The sequence below is a fragment of the Erpetoichthys calabaricus genome, chromosome 7 (genome assembly GCF_900747795.2).
Source record: "Erpetoichthys calabaricus chromosome 7, fErpCal1.3, whole genome shotgun sequence".
NCBI lineage: Eukaryota > Metazoa > Chordata > Cladistia > Polypteriformes > Polypteridae > Erpetoichthys > Erpetoichthys calabaricus.
In genome coordinates this window covers 131,852,043-131,877,771 of record NC_041400.2, presented here as the reverse complement: position 1 = coordinate 131,877,771, position 25,729 = coordinate 131,852,043, and the positions used below count along the sequence as shown (strand labels likewise).

Below are 25,729 nucleotides of genomic sequence, written 5' to 3'. Positions count from 1 at the left end.
TCTGCTTTTCAAATAAAAGGTATTTTGCAGATATAATTAAAAATAATGTAATTTATAAATAAAATGCATTAATTGTAAGAAAAATATATTGGACTGAATGATTTTACATATTTTTTAACAAAGATGAATGATAATACCTTACTACATGTTACCAAAGATATATTCCTCAACCTTTGTTTTAAATACGATGAAACTGGAAATCTATCAGAATATAGAAGAAGGTAAAACAAATTTCTGTACATATTGCATTATTGTAAAAGAAATAATTATGAAATTTTAACAGTGACTAGTGACTACATAATCAAACTTTACTATCTGCAGTAGTTCAGATATCTTTTAAAAAGAGGAATTTTAAAATTACAGTGGAGTATCTCTTAACTCACATTTAAATGGCCCACCAGCTCAGGAAAGCTATCATGTATGTGCTTACATTTTTAAGGAGGAGTTTATACTTCACTGCATACTCATTAGTGTTTCCAATAGATAAAACCAAGCAGACAATTACTAAAAAGATAGGGTATATAATACAAACAATGTTTGCAGATAAACAAAGAATGAAAGTACAATGATTTTTTGAGGCAGAAAAAAAAAGAAAATTCTGGTATCATAACAAATCACACAAATAGCACATTAATCCAACAATGTGACTTCATGGTTCCCTAAGACCAGCATTACTTTCAGCTCTTTTTGGCCAAATTACCCAGCTTAGTGACTAAAAACCAAGTAAGTTTAATTCTAATAGGTCAAAAACACTAAACAATAACCTTACATGACTTACATGGGAAAGGTAATTGAAAACACTAATAATTTAATCTCAAAACAGAAGAAAACTGAGTTAAAGTTCTCTAAAGCACACATATAGGGAAAATGATTACGGTCAATTCAGAGAATCCCCTAAATGTTGTTTTCCAGATCAGTGAACTATACTTAATGAATACAGGTTTGAGCAGCATTACAGTGTGAGCACTGGAAGTTATTAACAAAAATATTCTTGTGAAAGCAAGTGTTTCAGCAACCTGGAGACTGCTTATTTCCAGTTTAGTAAAATAATCATTGAAGGCAGAAATGTAGACACATTTCCTTAAAAAATGGAAAATGGAAAAAAAAATCATTGTAGCCTTCTCTTTGCGTTTTCTTGCATTTGTAGATGTATTTGTCAACCACAGAATTACAGACACGGATTCAAATAAGAACACCTTCCCATTTTCTTTCTTATTTTAAATATCTATCTATCTATTATAAAAAGAAATCCTGTCCCCTGTCCTGATAGTCTACGATACGTGATCTTTCTCGGAAGATAATTTAAAGACCCGCGAGACAAAAGAGACCTGCCACGGTGCGTCTCACGGGAACATAGAACGAGAGTCTTGCAAGACACACCCTACTTACAAGCAATATCAAAAAAAAACAAATCAGTAGTGTAAAGGCAGTCATGCAGCACACACAGCTCCAGGGCTCTCAGTGCATATAGAGTGTATAAGGTCAATATGGCAGAAATGAATAGGGTAGAAATGAAATGAATAGGGTAGAAATGAAACGTTGACGAATAAACAAAGAATAAAGAAAAGCGCGGAGAAAAGAGACTCAAATGTGTTGGACAGAAAAAAGAACAAAAAAGAATAATCGAGATGCAAATTCAGAAAATAAGGAAAGTAATTATCAGCCCGGAACAAGTGGAATTGAAAAAAAAAGCACGTCCATTCCGGCTCAGAATTAAATGACAGTGAGTAAAAGACAAAGTAGAACTTCATAGAGATGTTTACAAACGTTGGCGCTAAACACATGCAGAGCAGGTTAGAGACTATGAAACCAGGAAAATTAGAAAGGCTCAAAAAAAAAACAAAAAAAAAAAAACAAAACCTTGGCGCTATACACATGTGGAGAAAGTTAAAGGATATGAAAGTAGGAAAATTAGAAAATATAAAAAAAGTAAAGATCGCAGTAGCGCAAACAAACAAACTGCCTCTTGAGAATTTCAAAAACGGAGTTTACCGCACATGCATTTATTGGTTACTTTGTTAATGTATATATATTTATCTGTCTGCTTATTTAAAAACCTAAATTTACCCCAGGAGTCAAAAACGTTCTGTCTAGCCCTTGTACAAAAACCTAGACAAAAGCTGGGGTATCACCTTGGTAAACCCATGTACTTTTGGAACTGTGAGAGGAAAATAGCACGACTTTACAGACAGGAGTCCAATGCAGAACTCTACTTACTTTGTTATTTTGTAAAAAAAAATTATTAAATGCTGATGATGTAGACCGTTTTGTCTATGCTGAAATTCCAAACAAAGAAACCTATCCTGACCTCATTAAAAAGATTCAGAATATTGGGACTCGCAAGATTACAAATATTGTTTTTACAGAAGTTCTGAAATAAAAGTGAAACTAATGAAATAGCAACAATTCAAAGAAAAAACAATCTTAAAAGTGTGTATCCGGAAAACCAAATACGGGGGTTGGCGAGCGAAGCGAGCAGGGGCAAAGCCCCCTAGTTTATTTATATAATTTAAATAATGTCACATTATAAAGTTAACAGTAGAAAGTATAACATTTTTGTGTTTCTATTTAATTTAATACACTAGCATAAAACAAGTAGATAACACAAGATAGCTTCTTGCCAACGTGCCATGAACTAGGAGTTCCAAAGCACATAAATCCTACTAAGTTCCAAAAGCATTTCCAAAAAAGCCCATTAGAGGGGGATATCGCTGTCAAACCTCAGCTAGCAATAAGAGCAAACACCAAATCTTATAAAATAAAAAACATTTTAATTTTCAATAACAGAGAAGCTCAGCAGAGCAGAAGAACCAAAGGAACTGCCCAAAAACACTAAGATAATCCAGTGTAAATAAGTCCCAATTCAATAATCCAGACATGAGCAACAAAGTTAAAAACAAAATATCAAAAAATCTAGAAATCCAATAAATCGAGGAAGCATTACTCCACAACTCTGTAGCATGTTCAAACTGAACCACCAGGTGCTGTGGAAGACCATCTGGATTTATAGGGTGTAGGGCAATTCCTGGTAGTGACTGGCATGTGGCCCAGCCTCTTGGTAGTCCACCCACAGAACACATGGAACATAACAAAGGCAGCTTATAGTATAGGAAAGATCAAAAACAAAAAAAAAATGAAAATAATCTAGAAAAGCAACAGTAAAATAACTAAATGGAACAAAAATGAATAAAAAAAAGATATGAAACAAGACTTTAAACCCTAGTCTGGGGAGAAACCCTGACTAAAACATGACACAATGACTTTAGTCTCATTTGAAATATGTGCAGGCATTACTTTTATTTAATGGAGGGCAGAGGCAATTTTTTTGTAATGGTGATATGCTTTAATCTTTTATGATCAAGATTGGTAGATATAGACATAGTGTATGTGTTTTAAGTATTACGTGTGAAAAGAGAAACAGTACATTTTTGTTTCATTTTCGTTTCAGTCAGTTTATTAAGAGTATGAGTACTTGAATATCAGGAACAGCCAGGCCAAAACAGATTTTGCAGTTATTCTGGGTTTTGACATCCTCAATTTCAGTTTGTTTCATTTTTGGACCTTTAAGGCTTGTTCTCTTGTTGTTGTTTTGTTAATCATTATTTTAGCATTGCCATTTTATTTCTTGTTTTGGTTGCTGCAATTTCTCTGCAGGTGTTATACCAGATTTGTGTTACAGATACAGCCATTCAAAATAGGTAGAATGACCTCTGCCAGCACTATTTCACAAGGTACTACGTTCTGTACTTTGCTAGCAAAACTGACCCTAAGGTGGTGCTCATGATGCATCATTTCTTAGTGGTAAGATTACTTTATTTAATCTGTTTTTTTTTTAAAAATCCATTTAATAAATAATTTTACAGCTACTGGGTCATTTGTTACAATTATTTTGGAAAAAGTTTTGATGTTTATAGTATGTATTTTTTTTTTGTTTGCAAACACCATGTGTTTGCTGTTGATACTTTTCTGCAAGAGGTTTAGTGTTGCAGTGAACCGGAAAGACTGTAGGTTTTCCTCAGTCTTTATAGGGCTTAAGTCAGATTTTAAAATACCCTATGGCACTTCTAGTGTTAAAAAAAATAGTAATATCTATGTGTAGCTAAGTTTTTCTTTCATGGTGGTTTGTCTTTTTTATTTCCTTCCTTTTAATTATTCTTCTGCTGTCTTTATACCATAACATTCTCAAACACACGCCTAATCCGCTTCAGGGACATTGTGAGCCAGAGAATATCCTGGAAGAATGGGCAGAATTCAGAAATCATCCCTGGACATAGTGCCTGCATGGTGCTCTTGTGCACACAACCACACTCATATGTGGGCAATTTATAAGTGCAAGTTTACTTAGCAAGTATATCATTGGAGATGAGGGAGTTAAACAAGATCACCCAGACAAAACCCTGTAAAGACAACAGGAGACAACAAAGAACTACATGCAGGATTTGAACCCAAGATGGCAGATGCATGAGGCAATAATGCTTGCAAATACTATGAAAATGTGACATCCTCTTAAAAATAACTGTCAAAATGTAACAATTTTGGAAATTTGGCGGGCAGCTCATTTGCAAGCTTCAACAGAGAGTACTACATTTATAGTACATCAATCAACAATCGGAAACCTGAACATGAAATTGTGCATGTTATTATACATGTCTGTAAAGTCTCAAATAAAAGTCAGTCTGTATAATGCAGTGTCAAAGGATAGCACTATTCGAAGGTGAATTTAAGTACTGTATCTATAAATACGATTAACCCCTTGAGATGGTCTAATGTGAATTGTGCTTTATATGACATTAATTATTAATATTGTCAATACCTCAGTAAGATTTACATTTAAGGAAAAAAGATAGATTGCTAAAAATGAATATAAATGTTAATGAATGCAATCGCACTGCCTTAGAAAAAGAACTCTATTGATAGTTTAGCAGTTTTTTAAATGACATTGTTTAGCAAATCAACAGTAAAACTCAACTTAAAAAAACTTAGATTAATATTAACCTTCTATAAAGGCAAGCAGTGTAATACAGTGGTTAATGCTTTGAACTACAAACCATGAGGCTGTGGGCTTAAATCCCATCACTGACACTGTGTGATCCTGAGCAAGTTACTTCACCAGCTTGTGCTCCAATTGGAAAAACAAAAGAAATGTAACCAATCGTATCTCAAATATTGTGAGTCACTTTGAATAAAAGCATCAGCTGAATAAATAAATGTAAATGTATAAATTTTTGTTTACATCAAACATAGTGGAAAAAGGCATGCATGATTAAAATAATAAATAAATAAAAAGCACTACTCAAACTATTAAAAAACATACATTGTTGTATATTACTTACAACATAAATACATTGTACAAAATCATTTGAAAGCATTGTTTCCAACAAAAATCTAAAAGGAAATTAAGTCATTCAATCATTACAACTGCAGATACTAATGTGTACTGAAGATTTATTAAGTAAGAAAATAGTTGTTTTATAGTTATTTATATGGAAAAAGACATGCAGGTCATGATTAATTCAATAGCTTTATTAACTTTAATAACTCAAAAGAATGTCATAATGGCACAGTGCTCTTAGGCAATATATAAAGTGCTCAAAATGGTGGCCTTCATTATTTACACACTCTTGTAGTCTACTTCCTACTCTCAAGCATACTTTACTAATAACAAATAGTAACAAGACAAATAATACAATTAAATAATACAATAATTAATAAATAAATAATAAAAGAATAACCTCTGTTTTTCATGTACTCACAAATGCAAATCTACTTTTGGCCACCACTGTACATAAAAACATTCATAGGTTAATATGTATATTACCTTTATTATATTTTCTTACATGCTGGTGCCTAAACCTAAACATTGTGGGGAGAAAAGATTACAGCAGCTCAAAGAAACACACATGAAATCAAATGCTCTTTATTCAAGAGCAGCTGTCATGTACTACAGTTATGTGCAACTATGCATTCATACACATATACTAAAAGAATATTTGTTTATACATTTTCCTTATCTGCTTTTTCCATTGCAGGGTTACTAGAAGCCTCAACTTATAATTCAAGATGGGTCCCCATTACACAGCAGGGTACACTTATTCACAAATGGTCAATTTAGGTCACCAACTAACCAAACTGCAAGGTTAAGTTAACTGGAAACAGGGAGTTCCTGAAGAAACACCAAGCAATTAATCAAAAACAGACACCTGGAGCTATAAGTCAGCAATACTAAACACTGTACCACACACTAATAATACTATTTTGTTTATATTATCATGTAACATTCACACTAATTACATAACCATTCCCTTTTTGTTTCCTCATATGAATCCACCAACACCATTTTTATGGGTGTCAACATTGTGGGATTCCTTCATTTAGTTAACTCTTATTCAATTGAACTTTCATATTAATTACTGAGGTAATACATTGAACGATTTAAATCAGCATAAAATAGCCACTACTGAATATAACGAAGATGTGTAAGTACTACTTGTAATGCTATACCTTCTAAAGTTTTAAATGTTTTGTTAACAGCTGAAGATTTTCTGGTTTTAGGATGCATAAACGAATGAACCATAACTTTATTTCTGCTTTGATATAGTAAATAAAACAAAGTAAACGGAAAGGTCCGGGATTTTCCATACATTCTTTAAAGCAGACTGTAAAAGCCTTCTAGTTTTCTAGTCTCAGCACTTAAAGATGGCTCTTGAGGTGAATATAGTTGACTGTGTTTCAATCTAGTGGAATATCTATTTTCCAAAGTCAGATACCTTGCAGGTGCACCTTGTAGCAGACGCCTCTCACTGACTCCAGTTGGGGCAACTGTTCTGCTTTGTTGTTATTGATTTAAGCTTAGATTTCTGTGCCAACGATTACATTTCCATTAAGAGAAGAAGAATTGATCAAATACAAAAAATAGCTGTACATTCTACTGTGATAGTTATATTTAGTAAAATGACAGCAGAGGTATTTGTCCATTTAACCTTTTGAAAATATTGTGTGGGGCTGTACATCAAAACATGCTGTAGAAATTAACCGTAGAATTTTTGTTTCCCCAACTGCAAGAATCTTAGTATTTCAGCATTCCTAAAATATGTCAGGGCATCAGTTTTATTTGCTCAACAGTCCATAAAAGGCATATTTTTGTCGTGGTCTCTAGCTCTGTGACAGTAAAGAGTGAGTAGCATCCTTAAGAATTGCTGATACAATGTGCAAGCTTTTCTTTTTCAAGATTTGCCAGTACAGAAGACTAATTTGCTTTTTCATTGAGAACATTTATCCATTCACTTTTAATATCCACTTGATCTGGGTCAATAGCACTGGAGACGATTATCCACTAGACTTCCACTAAAAGTCAAGCTACTCATGAATATTTTTTTCCAAAATTAAGAATATCAAAACACCACTAGTACCCCCACAACAAATTTGTTTTCTAGTTAAAAATCAAATTCGATAAAAGGCTATAAGTTCAAACTTTTTTTTTTTAAAAAAAGAAAGTTAACAGCACACCTGATGGTAAAATATTTATTTTTAATGAGCCTTTAATTTTTTTCATTTTTACACTTATTAAAATGTAAATTGGAAAAGACTGACATTTTTACAAACTAGTTTTCAACATGAAATAAGACAATGTCTTGGCTATATTCTCACCTCAGTCTCTCGCTCTTATTGAGCTGTATGATCAAATGCAACTTCATGAAAGTACAAGTTACAGTACTCCTGTTCTGCTCTCTGTGATATATCTAAAATAAATCAGTAATGAATATTAATATATTCAGCTGTAGGGTAGCATTGTAATGTGGTGATTGATGTGGTCATCTCACGGCTCCATAAGTCTACATTCAAAGCATATTTTCTCTGTGTTGTTGGTTTTCCTCACACATCTTAAAAACATGCTTGTCAGATAAACTGGTGCTTCTAACATGATGTGGTGCAAGTTTGGGGAAATGTTCCCTGTAATAGCTAGGGTTCCTTCCTGTCTTGTTCTCAATGCCATGAGGCTAGGCCCTGGACAGCCACAGTTTTAGATTTGGATTAAACAGGGTCAGAAAGTAATAAAAGAAAATTGAAGCTTACACTTGACCCTGGCATACTATATAGAAAAACTTTCTGCAAAACACGTATTTGCTGTACTTGACTTTCAAATAACAAGTCTCCTTGGCATGTGACACGTATCAACATATTTTTATCAGAAAGGATGCAAGTTAAATTTGCCTAAATATAACAATGAATTGAAGGAGATATAGAAGACAGAACGCCATGAAACTGGCAACACTCCAAATGTAATAATTTTTCCTGCTTCAAAAGTGACGGAAGAAAGCAGTTAGCAGACAGATAGCATTACTAGAATTGTCTTTCTCAGACTCCACGATAGAGTGGAATCAATTAGCCCCAGCAGAGTCTGACCTTGAAGAAGATCATAGAGGAAACAAAAAAAAATAAAAAAAATAAAGGAAAAAGCTTCATCCAACCCAAAGCACTTCCATTTAGGAAGCAATGCATCTGCTTTTAATATTTGCTACTGCATAAACAAATTGTTCTAAATAGATTACAAACCTAGTATTGATTTCCAAGTTTAAACCAACATGATGTTGGTTCAGTAGGTACTACTGCTGAATTGACACCTCTTTTTCACTGTAAGCAAGAGTTATTTTCTTGAAAGAAGTACCACATACATACAGAATATGACAATTACATGACACAGCCCTATATCATGTAACTATGATGCCAATGACACAGCAAAATATTCACTTTTACACCAATGTAACACAATCTGTCCAGTCAGCAGCCACAGTGGTGGATTAATGTGACTCTGAATCTCCAAAATCTAACTATGTACACTAGACAGCATACTGGTCATTCTTCTTACTGAACTGCACTGTAAATCACACTGCACTCTATCACTTGGTATACTGACAAGTGCTACTAATTCTGTAACACCATGACAAGGGTTAATATCTATAGTCCTGCTTGCTCATCCAAATACACTCCATTTAAAACTTTTGTCAGAAGAAAAGGCAGAGGGTAGTAAACGTTTGTGACCTTATACTATTCAGCCCTGCTTTCCTTTACATTTATTTTTTTATTTCTTAGTCTAGCTAAGCAATTAAAAGGAAGGTTTAAAACACCACACACACAGCAAAATGGAAGTATGGAAGAAGACAGCCAATGTCACTTTTATAACAAAGTGTACTTACACAAATCAGGTACTTTAAGAATATTAGTTTCCATGGTCTGCAAAGTATTCACTAATGGTGTTCCCTTCACATTCGGCTGGATAGAAGTGGGAAGCAGCCTTGGAGCCACAGTACTCAGCAGAGTTAAGGCTGAGGTAGGACTATTGTACGCTGGTCTGTGAAGGGGTTCATAGGAAGCCATTGAAGGGTCAGCTTTTGCCTGGATTACTTGTTTCCCTGTGGGTAGAATGGGTATGACAGAGGTATATACATCAGTAGGCTCTTCTGTGGGCTCAGTAGCTTGATCCATGTAGACGACAGGGTCCTGCCCTATCCTTTTGGGATCAAGATGAGTGGGAGGCTCATATTCAAAAATTTTGTCCACAAACACCCACTTTAGTCCAGCCGTGCAAAGGGCCAGGCTAATGAGACAGGCCAAGATAGGAAGGATGCAGATTTTCTCAGAGTGCAAGCAGCTCCGCATTTGTTCCCTCTCCATGAAGATGCAGCAGGTAGCAGTCAGGCCTGCTAATCCCAAGACTCGTCTTTCATCAGGAGCATCCGGAACCTCCTCAAGGCCAAGTTCCTGATCTGCGTGTGGAGTGGCGCATGGGACTGAGGAGGTTTCACTAATTCCCTGAGACATCTCCATAATGTTGGTCAGACGAATGTCTCTGGAGGCTTGCACTCCTTCTTAACTAGGTGCCCAAGGCAGTTGCCAGCAACGATGAGTAATTGTGGGCTCCATTGTTTGATTTTAAAATGCCTGGCTGTGGCCCGCCACAATCCCTATAAAAAACATACCAAGGAGCTAATTGTGGGTAAACTTACAGAGCAACACTCAAGGCATGATCAGTCTTCAGGTAAGATGAAAAATAAATGGAAACAGTACCCACGCAAAAAATAACCCAGATAAGTTCCTTCAGTCAAGTCGGTCCCAATTTTGGCAAGACGAGTTACACAGCCCGGTGTTCACGCTGCAGCTCACTCACCTGAAGACTTTAAGAGAGGAGTCGGCTTTTGAGTAAATGCTGTTATCAAGCAGTAGCCGAAGCAGGGGCTGTGGCAGCAGCCAATGCAGTAGCAAAAGTAACATCATTTTGTGTTGAAGCAGCAGCATAAAGGGATTCAATCACCCAGAAGCAGCAGGTGCTAGTCTTCTCAGCACAACTAGAAAAGCGTGTCATTAGCAGAGAAAGAGACTCAGACTGGTTGAAGTACCAGGAGGGTGGATACTCTCCTCCTTCTTCCTCATCACTCGCCTATCCCTCCCCGTTCTCTCTCTCTCTCTCTCTCTCTCTCTCTTTACATTCTCACTGCACTGCAAATTCAAAGCACACAACGTGACTGCTAGCAACTTCCTTCTTGATCCAATTAAGAAGAAAAAGCCATCAAATCAAAAGGCAGGCAGGCAGGCAGACAGGGCGGAACCCCCCCCCCCCCCCCACACTACTGCTGTAGGTATAGACAGACACACAATTGATTATGCTAATGTAAGAGCAGGGATTTTGAAGGGCTGGAGCTGAACTGGTGCAACTTGACATCTGATGCCTCCCTAGAGAGTTTCAGCTTTTGTTTTAATATTGCTATATCTCTGCTGGCTTACTTTCACGCTTGCTGGCATTATCATGAATTGCTTATAACAACCTTCACTTATGACATAGAGTTAAGAAAAAAAATACACGAAAATATAACGGAAGCACAATGAACGTTATATTGCTGTCACAAAATGAGCATAAAATATTATGCTCGTTTCATTAAATTTTTTTTGGCACATTATCTGTGCTTATAAAGCTTGCTCTTTTGTTAGTAATGATTACACTAACACTTACTATTAATTTGCACTTTCATATAAGGGATACATAACATTGTAAAGAACAGCAAGAGACTGCCAAAAGGCAAAGTTAATATTTTACAAGACATAGACAGGATAAAATTCATTAAAACATCATATCTTTAGCAACTGTTCTTTTGTTCGTAACAAAATTGAAAAATTAACTACTGTATATGCATTTTATTCAGCATATTAATCTCCAATGAAATAAACATATTATTACATTATTTAAGTTTGTATAGTAACATTTTTCTTTTCTTGATATTGTTAAACTACATTCTGAATATTTACTTAAAATGGATCAAATGTACATCTATTAATACACATTTTAATGACTGACAGTACTATTCCATACATACAGCTTAATCCTGTTTAGCCAGCTATATTGAACATTTAGCTTGTGGGTGATACTTTTTAGTAAAATTATATTTTATATTATTAATATATTTGTAAGCAAATGCAATATAATGATGCATATATCAAGAAACTGACCTCACACACTGAAAATTATAAGCAAATAGATGCTAATATCAGTGTTATCAAACGTTAATGTTTTGCTAATATTTCCACGTCATAGGTTTATCATACTAATAGGAATGGTACACTTTAACAAAGTTAGCCTCAATTAAAATAATCAGCAGCCTGAACATTTACAATTTTACATTTAAATTACCATTATAAATAGTAGTTTTCAAATCTGAAATATAACCAGCCACTCTCACTCATCTCTTAAAAGTCATGGATTTCTTTGCTGTATATCAGATGGCTTCAAGTCACAAAAAGTTCAAGATTACAGGTTATCCAACTCAAGATGCACAGTTGGGATTATAGAGAGGCAATCTCTTAACTGCCCTGTGAAAGAGGAGAGAAATTCAGACAAATCCCCCAATGAGCTGTTAATCTCTCACTCTGCTAATTAAGAAAATCCAGGGAGTGCTGTCTGCAAAAGCTGCCAGTAAAAAGACTTTACACGTCAACATCAAACCTCACAAATGGTCCAGAGAAAACCACCAGCCTCCTTCAGGATTTTGTTTTCCACAAACAGCACATGCATCTGTTATGATAACACAATCTTACCCTACATGAAAAAGGTGAAAAACATATGCATTAAGTATGTTTTACTGATTTACTGTATATTTTAAATCAAAGGACACACTGACATTTCCAGTATGTCTAATTCTTAATTCCAAAGATCTTTGCAAAGTATTCACTTCACAACCTCATGTCACTAACAAACATACACCTTTGATCCCCAGATAGATAATACACTTGAATCCAGGAGATAATGTTAAAAAAAAAGCCAGTTGGGTTTAAAGATTGAGACCTTGGCTAGAAAAGTATTCAATATAAGTGAAAAAGACTGGGCATATTTACAAGTTTATGCAATGAGGCTTTTGAGAAATCTGATTAAAAAAAAACAAACAAACAAACCCCCAAAACAATACATATAATGCAAAAGAAAAGCAGGCTCCGCATCATCTAAGGGTAATTTTCCTATAAACACAAACTGCATTCTTGCTACATTTTTTTTTTTTTTTTTTTTTAACCGGTTTAACAGGAAGTAGATTAAAACTATCCACGTTAATGTTATACTCTGTCATTTGCTTACTAGTGTGTGATACAACATACTTACAGTAAATTATCAAGCATTTACATGTTTGACATCTAGAGTAGTAGGATATTAAGTGGCAAGCTCACAGTTACAGAGTAAGTGATTGAAATTGAGTGTATAACTTTTGTGTTTGACATTATAATGCCTTAGTTTCAAGGCCTACAACATCTACTCATTTCATAAATCTGCTTAAACGAAGCAACAATGGTTGAAAGCAGGAGCCAAACCTGAATTGCTCCTCAGTCATCTGAAAGGCAAACTCATGCACACACTCACACCGTTTCAAAACCTGATAATAAAGAGTCTTAACATTTTTGGATGTAGGAGGAAATCATAATTCAAAGAGAAACCACACAAGGGGAGAATATGTATACGTCACACAGAAAATAACCAGACTGAGATTTAAACCCAGTCTCTTGAAGCTATGGGGTTGTATGAAGCACTAATCACTGGGTCTGCCTGACTGTAAACAACCTTTACTCTAAAAAGCACTTCTCTATAGGTGAGATCATTGATGCTTTATAACACAGTGGTTTGTCTGAGCCATTTTCTTGTGTGTGTGTGTGTGTGTTATTTGCAGTACAAGCACATGGTAGTTAAGTGTCTTACTCATGGCCATGGAGAGAGACAGAGACCGGGACTAAACTACCAGACTTTATTTGCCTTATCTGGTTTTAACTATTAAACAAATCTGGTGAACACAACGACATCTAGTTATATGTTTGTATTAACCACTTCTTAACTTATTAACCTCTTCTTTTAGCACATTAAACATTGTATTAAATCTAAACAGGTGTGGCTTTAATCATCAAAATGGCAATACTGTGCACAAATACAAATATCCAAACAGTTGAAATTATGTAAAACTCATTTAAAAGTCATAATATACAACATTCAGGTCAGAACTCAAACTGGATGATTCTCTTTACAAGCCTTCATTTATTCATTCATGTTCTGTTCTCACATATTCACTTAAGACTCACTAGGGGCTGAAGTCTATTCCAGCAACATCAGCAGTAGTGCAGAAACCAACTCTGGATGGGATGCCAGTCCATTTCCGGGCCCACTCAAGCACATGTCAACATTTTAAAAATTTAATTTACTGTTAACTAGTTTTGCATATTAGTTTACAGTATTTTCTTAGGATATGCATTTATACCTGTAGAATACATAATCATGTAAACACATAAACATTTACAATATCTCTTTTTACACAATCTGTTCAGAGAATGATGCCATATTATCTTCTGTCCTGTGATTTCCATTTGAAAGCTGGGAGTTAAACAGAGCCGGGTGCTATGGAAATTGGCACCTTGGGATTTGGAAGAACAGTGACTGAAGTACCTTAGAGCAAAATAAGTCAACAACTAAATGCACTTTCCTAGCCACCAAGGAAACTTAAGCAGAGCAGTAGAGGATAACAAGACAGCATTATACAATGGAGACTAGAACAAAAAGGATCTGCAATAATTGCAATAGAGGCAAAAGCTATAAAGTTTGAGCACTTCTTTCCTGAGATGTTAGCCAAGCTGCACGAACAGACACCACAACATTCACAATTAGACCCAAGGGATGATCTATAGGTTGAGTCAAAATTAACAAGTTAACAATTTGCCACTATGACACACCTACAGTCTCCTTTGAACTCTTGAAGAGACAAATAAGCAATGGTTAGAAAAGTCAATGTTAGGTTTAGCTTCAAATAGTAAACTAATATATTATAGACAGACAGACAGAGACAAAAGATTACTAAAACATTTCTTTATTTATTCTAATCTGGCATTTTAAAATCAATATTAATTAAAGAAATCCAACATAATGTAAAACATTGCTATTTTTTAAATAAGTGGGAAATACTCATTTGTTCATTTTCTGTTTCTGTTTAAGGTCATGGGGAGCCATAAAATATCCTGACAGCATTGCAGTTTCTAATTTCATATTGTGAAGCAGTCCAACCTATGCCACATGGGCGATTATTACACTCTTTCCTTTGCCAATTATTTTTAACTACACCACACTGAATCAGTTTAGTATTTTACTTGGTATTTAAAAATCAAAGATACTGAGGAGCATCTACTGCAAAAATGACCTTTCTACCTTCCTCCTAGAGCCAAAACTGCAAGCTTTAAAACTTCAACATTTAACTAGACTCAAATCCAGTTTTGATTACATGAAAAGTCTGGTCAAAAGCTGCAGTGGATACAAGATTTTTATTTAATTTTTTTTAAGGAAAACAGCTATTATTTAACATTCTTACTTCATATTCATGTTTTATGTACATGTAATGACTATTTCTACTATTCTTAACAACAAAGTAAAAGATACTGTATAACAGAACCCATTCCTGTACTATAAATTAAATTAATGGGAGAAAATAATTCAAGGTCAGCTATTATGGAGCAGTTTAATTAACTACATGTACAATACTGAAAAGAAACAAAGCAGTTTGAGCTTTGCATACGTGGTTACAAAATGAATAAGTTCCATTACAGCACTTCAACACTCACAGTGCATCTCTAACCTGAGATCTTAATTGCATTTAAGCATCCGAGAATACCTAAGACAGAATCTGTCTTAATGAACTTGTTTTGAATGATTTATTAGGATTGTGCTCCAAGGGAATTTCTCAATGATTCAGAATAAATGACATTATAATACTTCTCTGTTAATAAACAATATATAGTCTTACTGGCTACTCTTTGAAAAACACAAGCAATATTAAAGTCCTAATCTGAAACCGATGCAGATAGTTTCCCCTTTAATATGTTATATAAGACCACCATGTCAGTAACATGCACAATGTAAATTACTACCCATTTAGCTTTTTCCATGAGGACATCCAATTTACCTTTTCACAGTCAAGGAGGAGAGGAGAGGAGAGAGTTGGGTTAAGGCTGTCACTTATGTTTTATCTTGACAAGACAACAAATGTAATGGTCTCCATGATGCAGAAGAAATACACAACTGCATGTAAAGGTATTGCTCCAATCTGGATGAAAACCAGAGTGCTGAGGAGAGTATCAAATAAATCCAAAAATTGAAAGAAACTAGTAATTTATTCATCTAGAATGTTGGTTCTTTAGAATCGTGGGGCCTCAAATGGTTAAAGGGATTTGCTCAAACCAACTTCTTTTTTTAAATTGGAATTCTAGTCTAATTAAGCAAACTGATATTTCCCAATTTCTGTCTTTTGTGGTGAATTTACAAAGTACACAACTTTGATGTAGTAAATTTTTATTTACCAAGCATTTATGTAGATTACATGGGTATAGTTTTTTTTTTTGTTTTTTTTTTAACCTGGTTTTCAAGATTTTCATCATTGTCATGATTTTCATTCTAGTTTTTCAGTTGTTCTGGTTATTTGATCCATTGTTAATTAATGGGTACATTAGAAAATCTGACACTGAAGAAGTTACAGTCTTCATTTATTTAGTGTTGTTTGCCTAGGTGCCTGCTCTGCTTGTTGCCAAAATACAAATATTTCTATGATAATTAAGAATTGAGTTATACTGGAGAATTGTTACATTTGGGGGAACCTTTATGGTTGGCAATGCAATCAGCTACTCATTGTAGCATGAAGCCAAACAGATACCAAGTGTTAGCCAGTTGTATAAAAGTCAGGATGGAAAAAAAAAATCTTAAAATATTACACTGTACTTATATGCAACACCAGTTTTAGAGCCGTTTTCACACTTGCTCATCTTCCAAAATACTGTGCTTAATTATACGTCCTCTCTCATAGTGCTTCTTCCTTCTCATTCTCTCTCTTTTCCTACTAGTCAAGACTTGTGTCCTTCTATTCTCCCCTTCTGTTCTGCGGTAAAGGCACACCACTTTACACCACTTACAAAATCCTACCATTGGCCAACTCCTTATAAATATCTCTTTTGAAAGAGCAGTGGTCCTGGCAATGGAAAAGCTTTTAGAATTGGCTTCTGCCCTCAAGGTGCAGAATTGGAGTGTCATGCTCAATTTGGCAATGAAGATATGCCCATTATGTTATGTATCAAAGTACATAAGAGGCTGGTAATTCTTATGAACCTCAAAGAACAACAGCGGTGGAAAAATGTTCCTGTTCCACTCACCTTTACTCTACATTGCATGAAGAACTAGAAGGATAGAGTCTAAAAGTTGAGATTGTCATTTAACACCCAACCTCATCCTTTGTTAGCACATTCTAGTTAACATCTTCATTGATTGTTATTTTACAGAAACATCTGTGGTTCTTTTCAATGAGTTTAAGATGTATGCAATTTGTTTTTTGCAAAGGAAATAAACTGTAAATATTTGTTTGATTTATACATTTACAGGTACTGGTAAAAACATAAATGCCAAAGGAAAGATAATGTTTAAAACCAGAATTAACAATAATTACCACCTTACTTAAACTTAATTATTTTTCTTCTATGTGGAGACATCTACAGGAGGTTGTTTACTTTATCTAGAACACATCCACAAGCTGCTGTAGAAGGACAATTCTCCTGCTGTCTGAAACAGGATATTAGTCAACACATTAGAAGAAGAGATTCATATCTTGCAAAAAAAAAAAAAAAAAACATACCTTTTACTTTCAAATAGGGCCTTAAGCCACAGAGGTATGGCTGAATTTAATATTATGGTCATTTCTTCTGTCAAAAGGGCTGTTAAATGCAAAGAAACATCTGACTCATTACTAATAAGCACGTCTAGGACAATTGGAGCGCACAGACAACAGGCATATAGCTAACAGATATAATCCTCATTAATATATTGTTGGAGCAAGGTTAGAGTTAATGCATTGAAATAAATGCAGCCTGGTATGTACCAAAACAAATCATGCAAGAACATTTTTTTTTTTTTTTTTTAAGTGCCATTTACAAAGGTAAACTATTAAGAAGAAATTAATGTTCATATTGAGAAAGTCTCATTTTTTACACCACACTTTGGGCGTAACAATACTAAAAGTTAAAAGTAAGTTTAGCATAAATTGCAACTGGAAAATTTTTAATCTGGTGTTACTCAAGTCTGACAGCTTGTTGCCAGTGTTAAAACGTATCATTCAAATGACTATGACTTCTCAGTGCTTCCTGCTCCAGCACAGCAATTTATTTGCTTCATGCTGTGCAGTTAATGGAGCTTATAGCAAGTATGAACACAATCTTTTTATGCAGATACTTTTTATACAGTATGTCAGTAACAGAAACAGGAATAGTCACTGTTATATTGTAGATAAGAAACTAAAAGAATGACTTGATGTTCTTTCATTATTATCTTCCTAATGGGTGTGTCTGCATTAGTGCTGAGGAAGCCTTCAGCACTACAGAAGAGAACAGCTCCCAACTACCACAGTCTATTCGGCTGACTACACACTTGTGTCTCTTTCACATTAGGACTGGTCATGCTACGTAAAACCAGAGTATTACTAGGCATAACATTCACTGGTGGTAATTAAAAACTGCAGCAAGATAATAATGAAAGCAAAAACAAATGGATTTGTTAAGCTTGAGAGGCATAACTAGGTATAGTAGGCATAACTATTCCTTTTTAAAACATTTAGAACAGATCAGAGAATACATTTATAAATTTTCCTATTTTGTGAATGTAGAGAAAAGCCAAGCAAAATGACACCTTTTATTGGCTAACTAGAAAGATTACAATATGCAAGCTTTCGAGGCAACTCAGGCCCCTTCTTCAGGCAAGATGTAATGTTTACATGATTGCATGTAATGATTACATCTTGCCTGAAGAAGGGGCCTGAGTTGCCTCGAAAGCTTGCATATTGTAATCTTTCTAGTTAGCCAATAAAAGGTGTCATTTTGCTTGGCTTTTCTCTACATTCATAATGGCTAACACGGTACAACACCCTAGTACTACCTATTTTGTGATAAATACTATATATCCTTTCTTCAAAATATTTTATTGTCAAAATACTTTTTGAAAAAGTTATAAAATAAGTATTACAGAGACACTCGTTAAAAAATATCAAAGGTGTGTGTAGGTATTTGTTTCTAGGAATTTTTCTGCTAACTAAAACAGCCTTGCCATAACTCTTAGATTTTCAATCAAGCATAGAAAGATGCTTCTATTTATTATAAAAGCTCTAAAGCAGCATATACTACTTACAGAAAATTAATTCTACAAATCATACCATACAAACGGAAATTAAGCTGAATTTTGCATGTTGAATTGGATAAGGCAATTAAGTATTGTTCATTTCCTTACAATGTCTGGAAATGAAGGTAAACATGTCAATAAATACTAATATGGTGTCACACACGTGTGACTAGGAGCATGTTGTAATGACCAAGCAAAGGTAATTCCACGCCAGGCCAGGGGGTGGCGGGGTGCACTAAACTGTCTCCTGTTATCTCTACAGACCAGCCGCGGGAAAACCTGTCTGATTCAGAGCAGATGACGTCACTTCCAGTTCCAGTGCCCAGAAGAATATCACTTCTGGTTCCGGCACCAAGAGGAATACCACTTCTGGCACCCAATCTGACATCCGAAGAACATCACTTTCGGTTCCCTTGCGTCACTTCCTGTCTGATCCCTTAAAGCCGCATTCTTTACAAACCCTCGACAGTTCTGTTTTGGACTCTGTACTGAGAACATCTCTGTACTATTTAAAGAACCTTTTGCAGCCACAAAAAATATACGGGAGGCTGCCCCAAACCTTTTTAAGTGTGTCAAGTCTATTCCTTTTACAATGGCTAATTAAGACAGAGAAAACCCAGCCACAGGGGATGCACAAACCAGTGTGTTTCTTTGGGCTGGTCCCAAGCCTGGATAAATGGGGAGGGTTACGTTAGGAAGGGCATCCGGTGTAAAATTTTGCCAAATCAATATGCGGACAACAATACAAATTTCCATACCAGATCGGTCAAGCCCCAGGTTAACAACAACCGCCACCAGGGTGCTGGCGGAAATTGGGCTACTGTTTGCCAAAGAAGAAGAAGAGGAGGGGGGAGACGTGTCCGGAGGCAGGAGGAGAGGGGGAACGAGGATAGGAACTTTGAATGGTAAGGGGAGAGAGTTAGCAGATATGATGGAGAGAAGGAAGGTTGATATATTGTGCGTGCAAGAGACTAAATGGAAGGGGAGTAAGGCCAGGTGGATTGGAGGTGGATTCAAATTGTTCTATCATGGTGTGGATGGGAGGAGAAATGGGGTAGGAGTTATTCTGAAGGAACAGTATGTCAAGAGTGTTTTGGAGGTGAAGAGAGTGTCAGGCAGAGTAATGATTATGAAGCTGGAAATTGTAGGTGTGATGATGAATGTTGTTAGTGCATATGCACCTCAAGTTGGGTGTGCAATGGGTGAGAAAGAAGATTTTTGGAGTGAGTTGGATGAAGTGATGAACAGTGTACCCAAGGGAGAGAAAGTGGTGATTGGAGCGGATTTCAATGGGCATGTTGGTGAAGGAAACAGTGGAGACGAGGAGGTGATGGGTAGGTATCGTGTCAAGGAGAGGGATGAAGAAGGTCAGAGGATAGTGAATTTTGCCAAAAGGATGGACATGGCTGTGGTGAAAACGTATTTTAAGAAGAGGGAGGAACATAGGGTTACATACAGGAGTGGAGGAAGATGCACACAGGATAGATTACATCCTATGCAGAAGAGTTGATCTGAAGGAGATTGAAGACTGCAAAGTGGTGGCAGGGAAAAGTGTAGTTAAGCAGCATAGGATGGTGGTCTGTAGGATGACGTTGGAGATCAAGAAGAGGAAGAGAGTGAGGGCAGAGCCAAGGATCAAATGGTGGAAGTTGAAAAACGAAGACTGCAAGGTTGGAGTTTAGGGAGGAGGTGAGACAGGCACTGGGTGGCATTGAAGAGTTACCAGACAGCTGGGAAACTACAGCAGATGTAGTAAGGGTGGCAGCAAGAAGGGTGCTTGGCGTGACATCTGGAAAGAGGAAGGAGAAAAAGGAAACCGGGTGGTGGAATGAGGAAATACAGGAGAGTATACAGAGGAAGAGGATGGCAAAGAAGTGGGATAGTCAGAGATGCAGAAAGTAGACAAGAGTACAAGGAGATAAGGCGCAAGGTGAAGAGAGAGGTGGTGAAGGCTAAAGAAAAGGCGTATGATGAGTTGTATGAGAGGTTGGACACTAAGGAGGGAGAAAAGGACCTGTACCGATTGGCTACACAGAGGGGCCAAGCTGGGAAAGATGTGCAGCAGGTTAGGGTGATAAAGGATAAAGATGGAAACGTACTCACAAGCGAGGTGAGTGTGTTGAGCAGATGAAAAGAGTACTTTGAGAGGCTGATGAATGAAGAGAACAAGAGAGAAGAGGTTGGATGATGTGGAGATAGTGAATCAGGAAGTGCAACGGATTAGCAAGGAGGAAGTAATGACAGCTATGAAGAGGGTGAAAAATGGAAAGGCTGTTGGTCCAGATGACATACCTATGGAAGCATGGAGGCGTTTAGGAGAGATGGCAGTGGAGTTTTTAACCAGATTGTTTAATGGAATCTTGCCTGAGGAGTGGAGAAGAAGTGTACTGGTGCCGATATTTAAGAATAAGGGGGATATGCAGGACTAAAGTAACTACAGGGGAATAAAACTGATGAGCCATAGCATGAAGTTATGGGAAAGAGTAGTGGAAGCTAGGTTAAGAAGTGAGGTGATAATTAGTGAGCAACAGTAGGGTTTCATGCCAAGAAAGAGCACCACAGATGCAATGTTTGCTCTGAGGATGTTGATGGAGAAGTTTAGAGAAGGCCAAAAGGAGTTGCATTGCATCTTTGTGGACCTGGAGAAAGCATATGACAAGGTGCCTTGAGAGGAGCTGTGATATTGTATGAGGAAGTCGGGAGTGGCAGAGAAGTACATAAGAGTTGTACAGGATATGTATGAGGGAAGTGTGACAGTGGTGAGGTCTACGGTAGGAGTGACGGATGCATTTAAGTTGGAGGTGGGATTACATCAGGGATAGGCTCTAAACCCTTTCTTATTTGCAAAGGTGATGGACAGGTTGACAGACAAGATTAGACAGGAGTCCTCGTGGACTATGATGTTTGCTGATGACATTGTGATCTGTAGCAATAGTAGGGAGCAGGTTGAGGAGAACCTGGAGAGGTGGAGATATGCTCTAGAGAGGAGAGGAATGAAGGTCAGTAGGAACAAAACAGAATACATGTGTGTAAATGAGAGGGAGGTAAGTGGAATGGTGAGGATGCAGGGAGTAGAGTTGGTGAAGGTGGATGAGTTTAAATACTTGGGATCAACAGTACAGAGTAGTAATGGGGATTGTGGAAGAGAGGTGAAAAAGAGAGTGCAGACAGGGTGGAATGGGTGGAGAAGAGTGTCAGGAGTGATTTGTGACAGACGGGTATCAGCAAGAGTGAAAGGGAAGGTCTACAGGACGGTAGTGAAACCAGCTATGTTATATGGATTGGAGATGGTGGCACTGACCAGAAAGCAAGAGACAGAGCTGGAGGTAGCAGAGTTAAAGATGCTAAGATTTGCACTGGGTGTGACGATGATGGATAGGATTAGAAATGAGTACAATAGAGGGTCAGCTCAAGTTGGATGGTTGGGAGACAAAGTCAAAGAGGTGAGATTGCGTTGGTCTGGACATGTGCAAAGGAGAGATGCTGGGTATATTGGGAGAAGGATGCTAAGGATAGAGCTGCCAGGGAAGAGGAAAAGAGGAAGGCCTAAGCAAAGGTTTATGGATCTGGTGAGAGAGGACATGTAGGTGATGGGTATAACAGAACAAGATGTAGAGGACAGAAAGATATGGAAGATGATGATCCACTGTGGCAACCCCTAACGGGAGCAGCCGAAAGACGAAAAAGATTAAGACAGAGCAAATGGGCAGATTAAGGAATAACATTCCCTAAGAGAAATTCCACTCTAAAGAATGAGCCATGTAGATTGTTAACCTATTAACTAAAAAGACAATGATCAGAAAAATGAAAAACGTATACAGTCTAAAAAAGATTTCCAAACTGGTAAAAAAAAAACATCTGAAATCAAAAAAGACAATATTCCATTCAGTAAAGCATATTTAATAAGTAATCAAATTATACTGGAAGTACAAGAGTACATACTTTGAGGTAAGCACTGTTATTATTTCAATTCTTTGTGTATAAAACTTTACCACTTGATTAAAATGTCTTCATCAAAAACTGTAAAAAATACATTCAAGTATCAACTTCTGCCTGAATAATAACCTCTAAATCTGTTCTTAACCTTTAACATTTTTTTCAAGCTTGAAAATTGGTTTCTATTTACCTTTCTAGGTTTCTAGTTACGTTTCTAGTCTGCATTACAGACTTTAAGCTTAACTGTACTCCACACTCTAACACAGCCTACCAGGCAGCAATTTGGTAGCAGTTATATTGTGATTGTTATTACTTAGCTGTAAGCACCAAAAGATAAAATTATTGTCCTTCATTTACAGTCTTGGCAGACTGTGGATATTACATGCCTGTACAAAAATCTAATAACATTTACATTTTAGTCACTAGGTGGCTTCAGAACACTGTCTGTAATAAGTAATTCCAAATAATCAATTATTAACAATATGAATATATTGTTAAACTATTAAAATATTCCTACTTTCACATTATCCTTGTTTTCTTTCCATCAGATAGTGGTACTGTGTAAAACTAATTTGATTTTCTACAACAGTTTGCAATTTGTTAAACTATGCTGTAGTAAAGCTAAATTGTATAGTTTAAGTTACACAAAAGCAGCCATGGAGAGGCAACTTGACAGGAATTTATAGTCTGGATTGAAATTTTACATGCAGTACATCTTTTAGAACTTTAGACTGCATTTTCTATTTACAATACAAATATTGTTACAATGGTTAATGGATGTTGAGCTGTTTTGTCAGGGTAGATATTCAATTGCTTTTTCATCGTAAATACAAGGTTTACACATATCTCTCAGAGAGGGAATGTTTAAGTGTCTTAGAATCAGAAATTTACAGTTACAAAGTAACATTCATGTGTTGTCTATCTCTGTAACACTGCAGATTGGTTGCTTTCACACAGGAAGTACAGCGAGTCTACTGCTGCTGTAAACATAAGGCTGCACAATAAATAAATAAGATTGTGAAATTAAACGTTTTTACATAAGAGGGCTACTTTACTGATAACACACCACAGATACTTGAAGCATCTATTGAGGTATGAGCACAAAAAGATTCATCTGGTTGCTAGTGTAGCTTTATTAAAAAAAAAAAAAAAGATAAATGAACATTAAATGTACTAGGCCCAAGCAACTTGAATTTGGACAACACAATCCAGCAGTTGTTTGTTCTTTCTTGATACTTCCTGCATAAATTCTAAGTCGATACAACATTCTGAAATTCTGGACAAACAAAATGTGCAACAGTCATGGAAAAAAATGGACGTCAATGGCAGATTTAAAGAATTTTAAAATGCTCTACAAAATGTTGGCTCTGTAATTATCTGCAAAATTTTCTGTTGACCTTTAATACTTTATGAAGTGAAAAATTTGCAGCATTAGCAGTATTTGATTAGCAATCACTGGGCTATGTGCAATGGAACTTATTATGTCTGAAACCTTTTAAATGATATCTAATCCCAGAAAAAGCATTCAACTGTGGAAAAAAAAGTACTTCCTTCTATTAAAGCTCTTTTTATTATGCTCTGTTATATAAATATTAATAGATTATTAAAGGTTAGTCACTGAGGTCTAATTTTGTTTTTAGGACTTCAGATATAATTATTGTATAACTTTTTCCAAGCATGATATTGCTGAGGATTGAGATGCCCATAAAATGAAAACAATTCATAATATAGAAATATGAAAGGGGGTGCTGTTAAAAATATACAACTTTGTTCCTAAAATAAAAATACCTGTCCAAGATGTTTACTATAATAATTAATATCATCAAAAATATAATCTACTTTCCATGTGTTGTAGTTATTTTAAGAATTAGTAACACACTCTGTAAAAAAAGCTTTATAGAGAATGAAGCTGCCATAGAAGCAGTCCGTTACAGGTAGTTTTCATATCACATGTTAATAGTCACAAGGAAAAGGCACAGTCACAATAAGTACTACATTTTTCCATTTCAACAATGCTGAAATGGAAAATGTGTTTTTTAAAAGTAGTCTGGAAAGGCAATTAAGGAATTAGAACATGGCATATCATGTCCCAATGATGATGCTAGGTTCATTTAGGGTATGGGATGAGACAGCCTTTTAATATGGATATCACTTGTTTAATATTTCATATGCTTTCTGGCTCTAAGGGCACATTTTATCAAACAATGCATACATACTGTATTTTATGTATATATCTTGCATTTAACTGATATTCATAAAATAAATTAAAAAATACAAAAAGCTAATGTATGACTCCAGTAAAAAGTCATGTGGAGGGTTATTTTACCTTAATTCATAAAAGACAGCCCAACTGCACTGATGAGGTTCCAATTATAATCAAAGCTGTTCTAAAGTATGAACCTGTCACAATATGCAGTGATGTGTATTAAACAGTATCTTTCACAAACTGTATAAGTAAATTGTATGTAATGAAATGTGTCTATACTGTATTCTGTACATTTTAAAGTGTTTCAAAAAATGTCAAATGAAGCAAAGTTCTTGATGTTATGTATTAACAATTATGATACAGGACTTAAGATTGTGTCTGGATACAAAGGAGCCCTCAATGAAAGACTAACTGTGATTAAATAAATAGTGGCAAAACTTATTTATTAAATCTAGGAATAACTTAGTTTTGCCCTACATACAGTATGTTCCTTTAAAAAACTTAAAATTATGACATCCCACCATCACTTCATCTCAATTAAGCCTTTCTATGTAAGCCTTCAAACTTTCTTCTCACTTTATGTTTCAAGTACTCCCTCCTCTAACTGCTTTACTACCAATGGAACAAATTTCAAAACAACCTTATCATTAATAGGATGTCCACATTTTTCATTTTCTAAGAGAAAAAGGTTTCAGCCGCTTGGGTCCTCAACAAATGAGGTGATCTGGGGTGACCCAGTTCACCCTCGGGGAATCACGCCACATGGCCGTAGTGCCATAACTGATGCTACCTCACACTGCAAGTAATGTGCCTCATTTGGGACTCTGAGCAACCACTCATTTCGACACAAAGTCAAACCAGCAGTACCCAAGGAT

At 35.8% G+C, this 25,729-nt stretch overlaps 1 protein-coding gene across 6 annotated transcripts in view; it reads right to left on the bottom strand.

Moving 5' to 3' along the window:
* The window catches only part of nrg1 (neuregulin 1), a 169,151-nt gene that overhangs the window by 78,852 nt on the left and 64,570 nt on the right, over nt 1–25,729 (bottom strand). The window contains exon 1 of one of the 6 annotated variants that reach the window (XM_051929584.1): nt 9,195–10,495. The exons of 3 other annotated variants lie outside the window; for them this stretch is intronic. In XM_051929584.1, coding sequence (XP_051785544.1) covers nt 9,195–9,825 — 631 coding nt within the window. In that variant the 5' untranslated portion in view covers nt 9,826–10,495. Of the gene's footprint in view, nt 1–9,194; nt 10,496–25,729 lie in introns of those variants that run through there. 2 more of the 6 variants (XM_051929586.1, XM_051929585.1) reach the window with 2 other exon arrangements.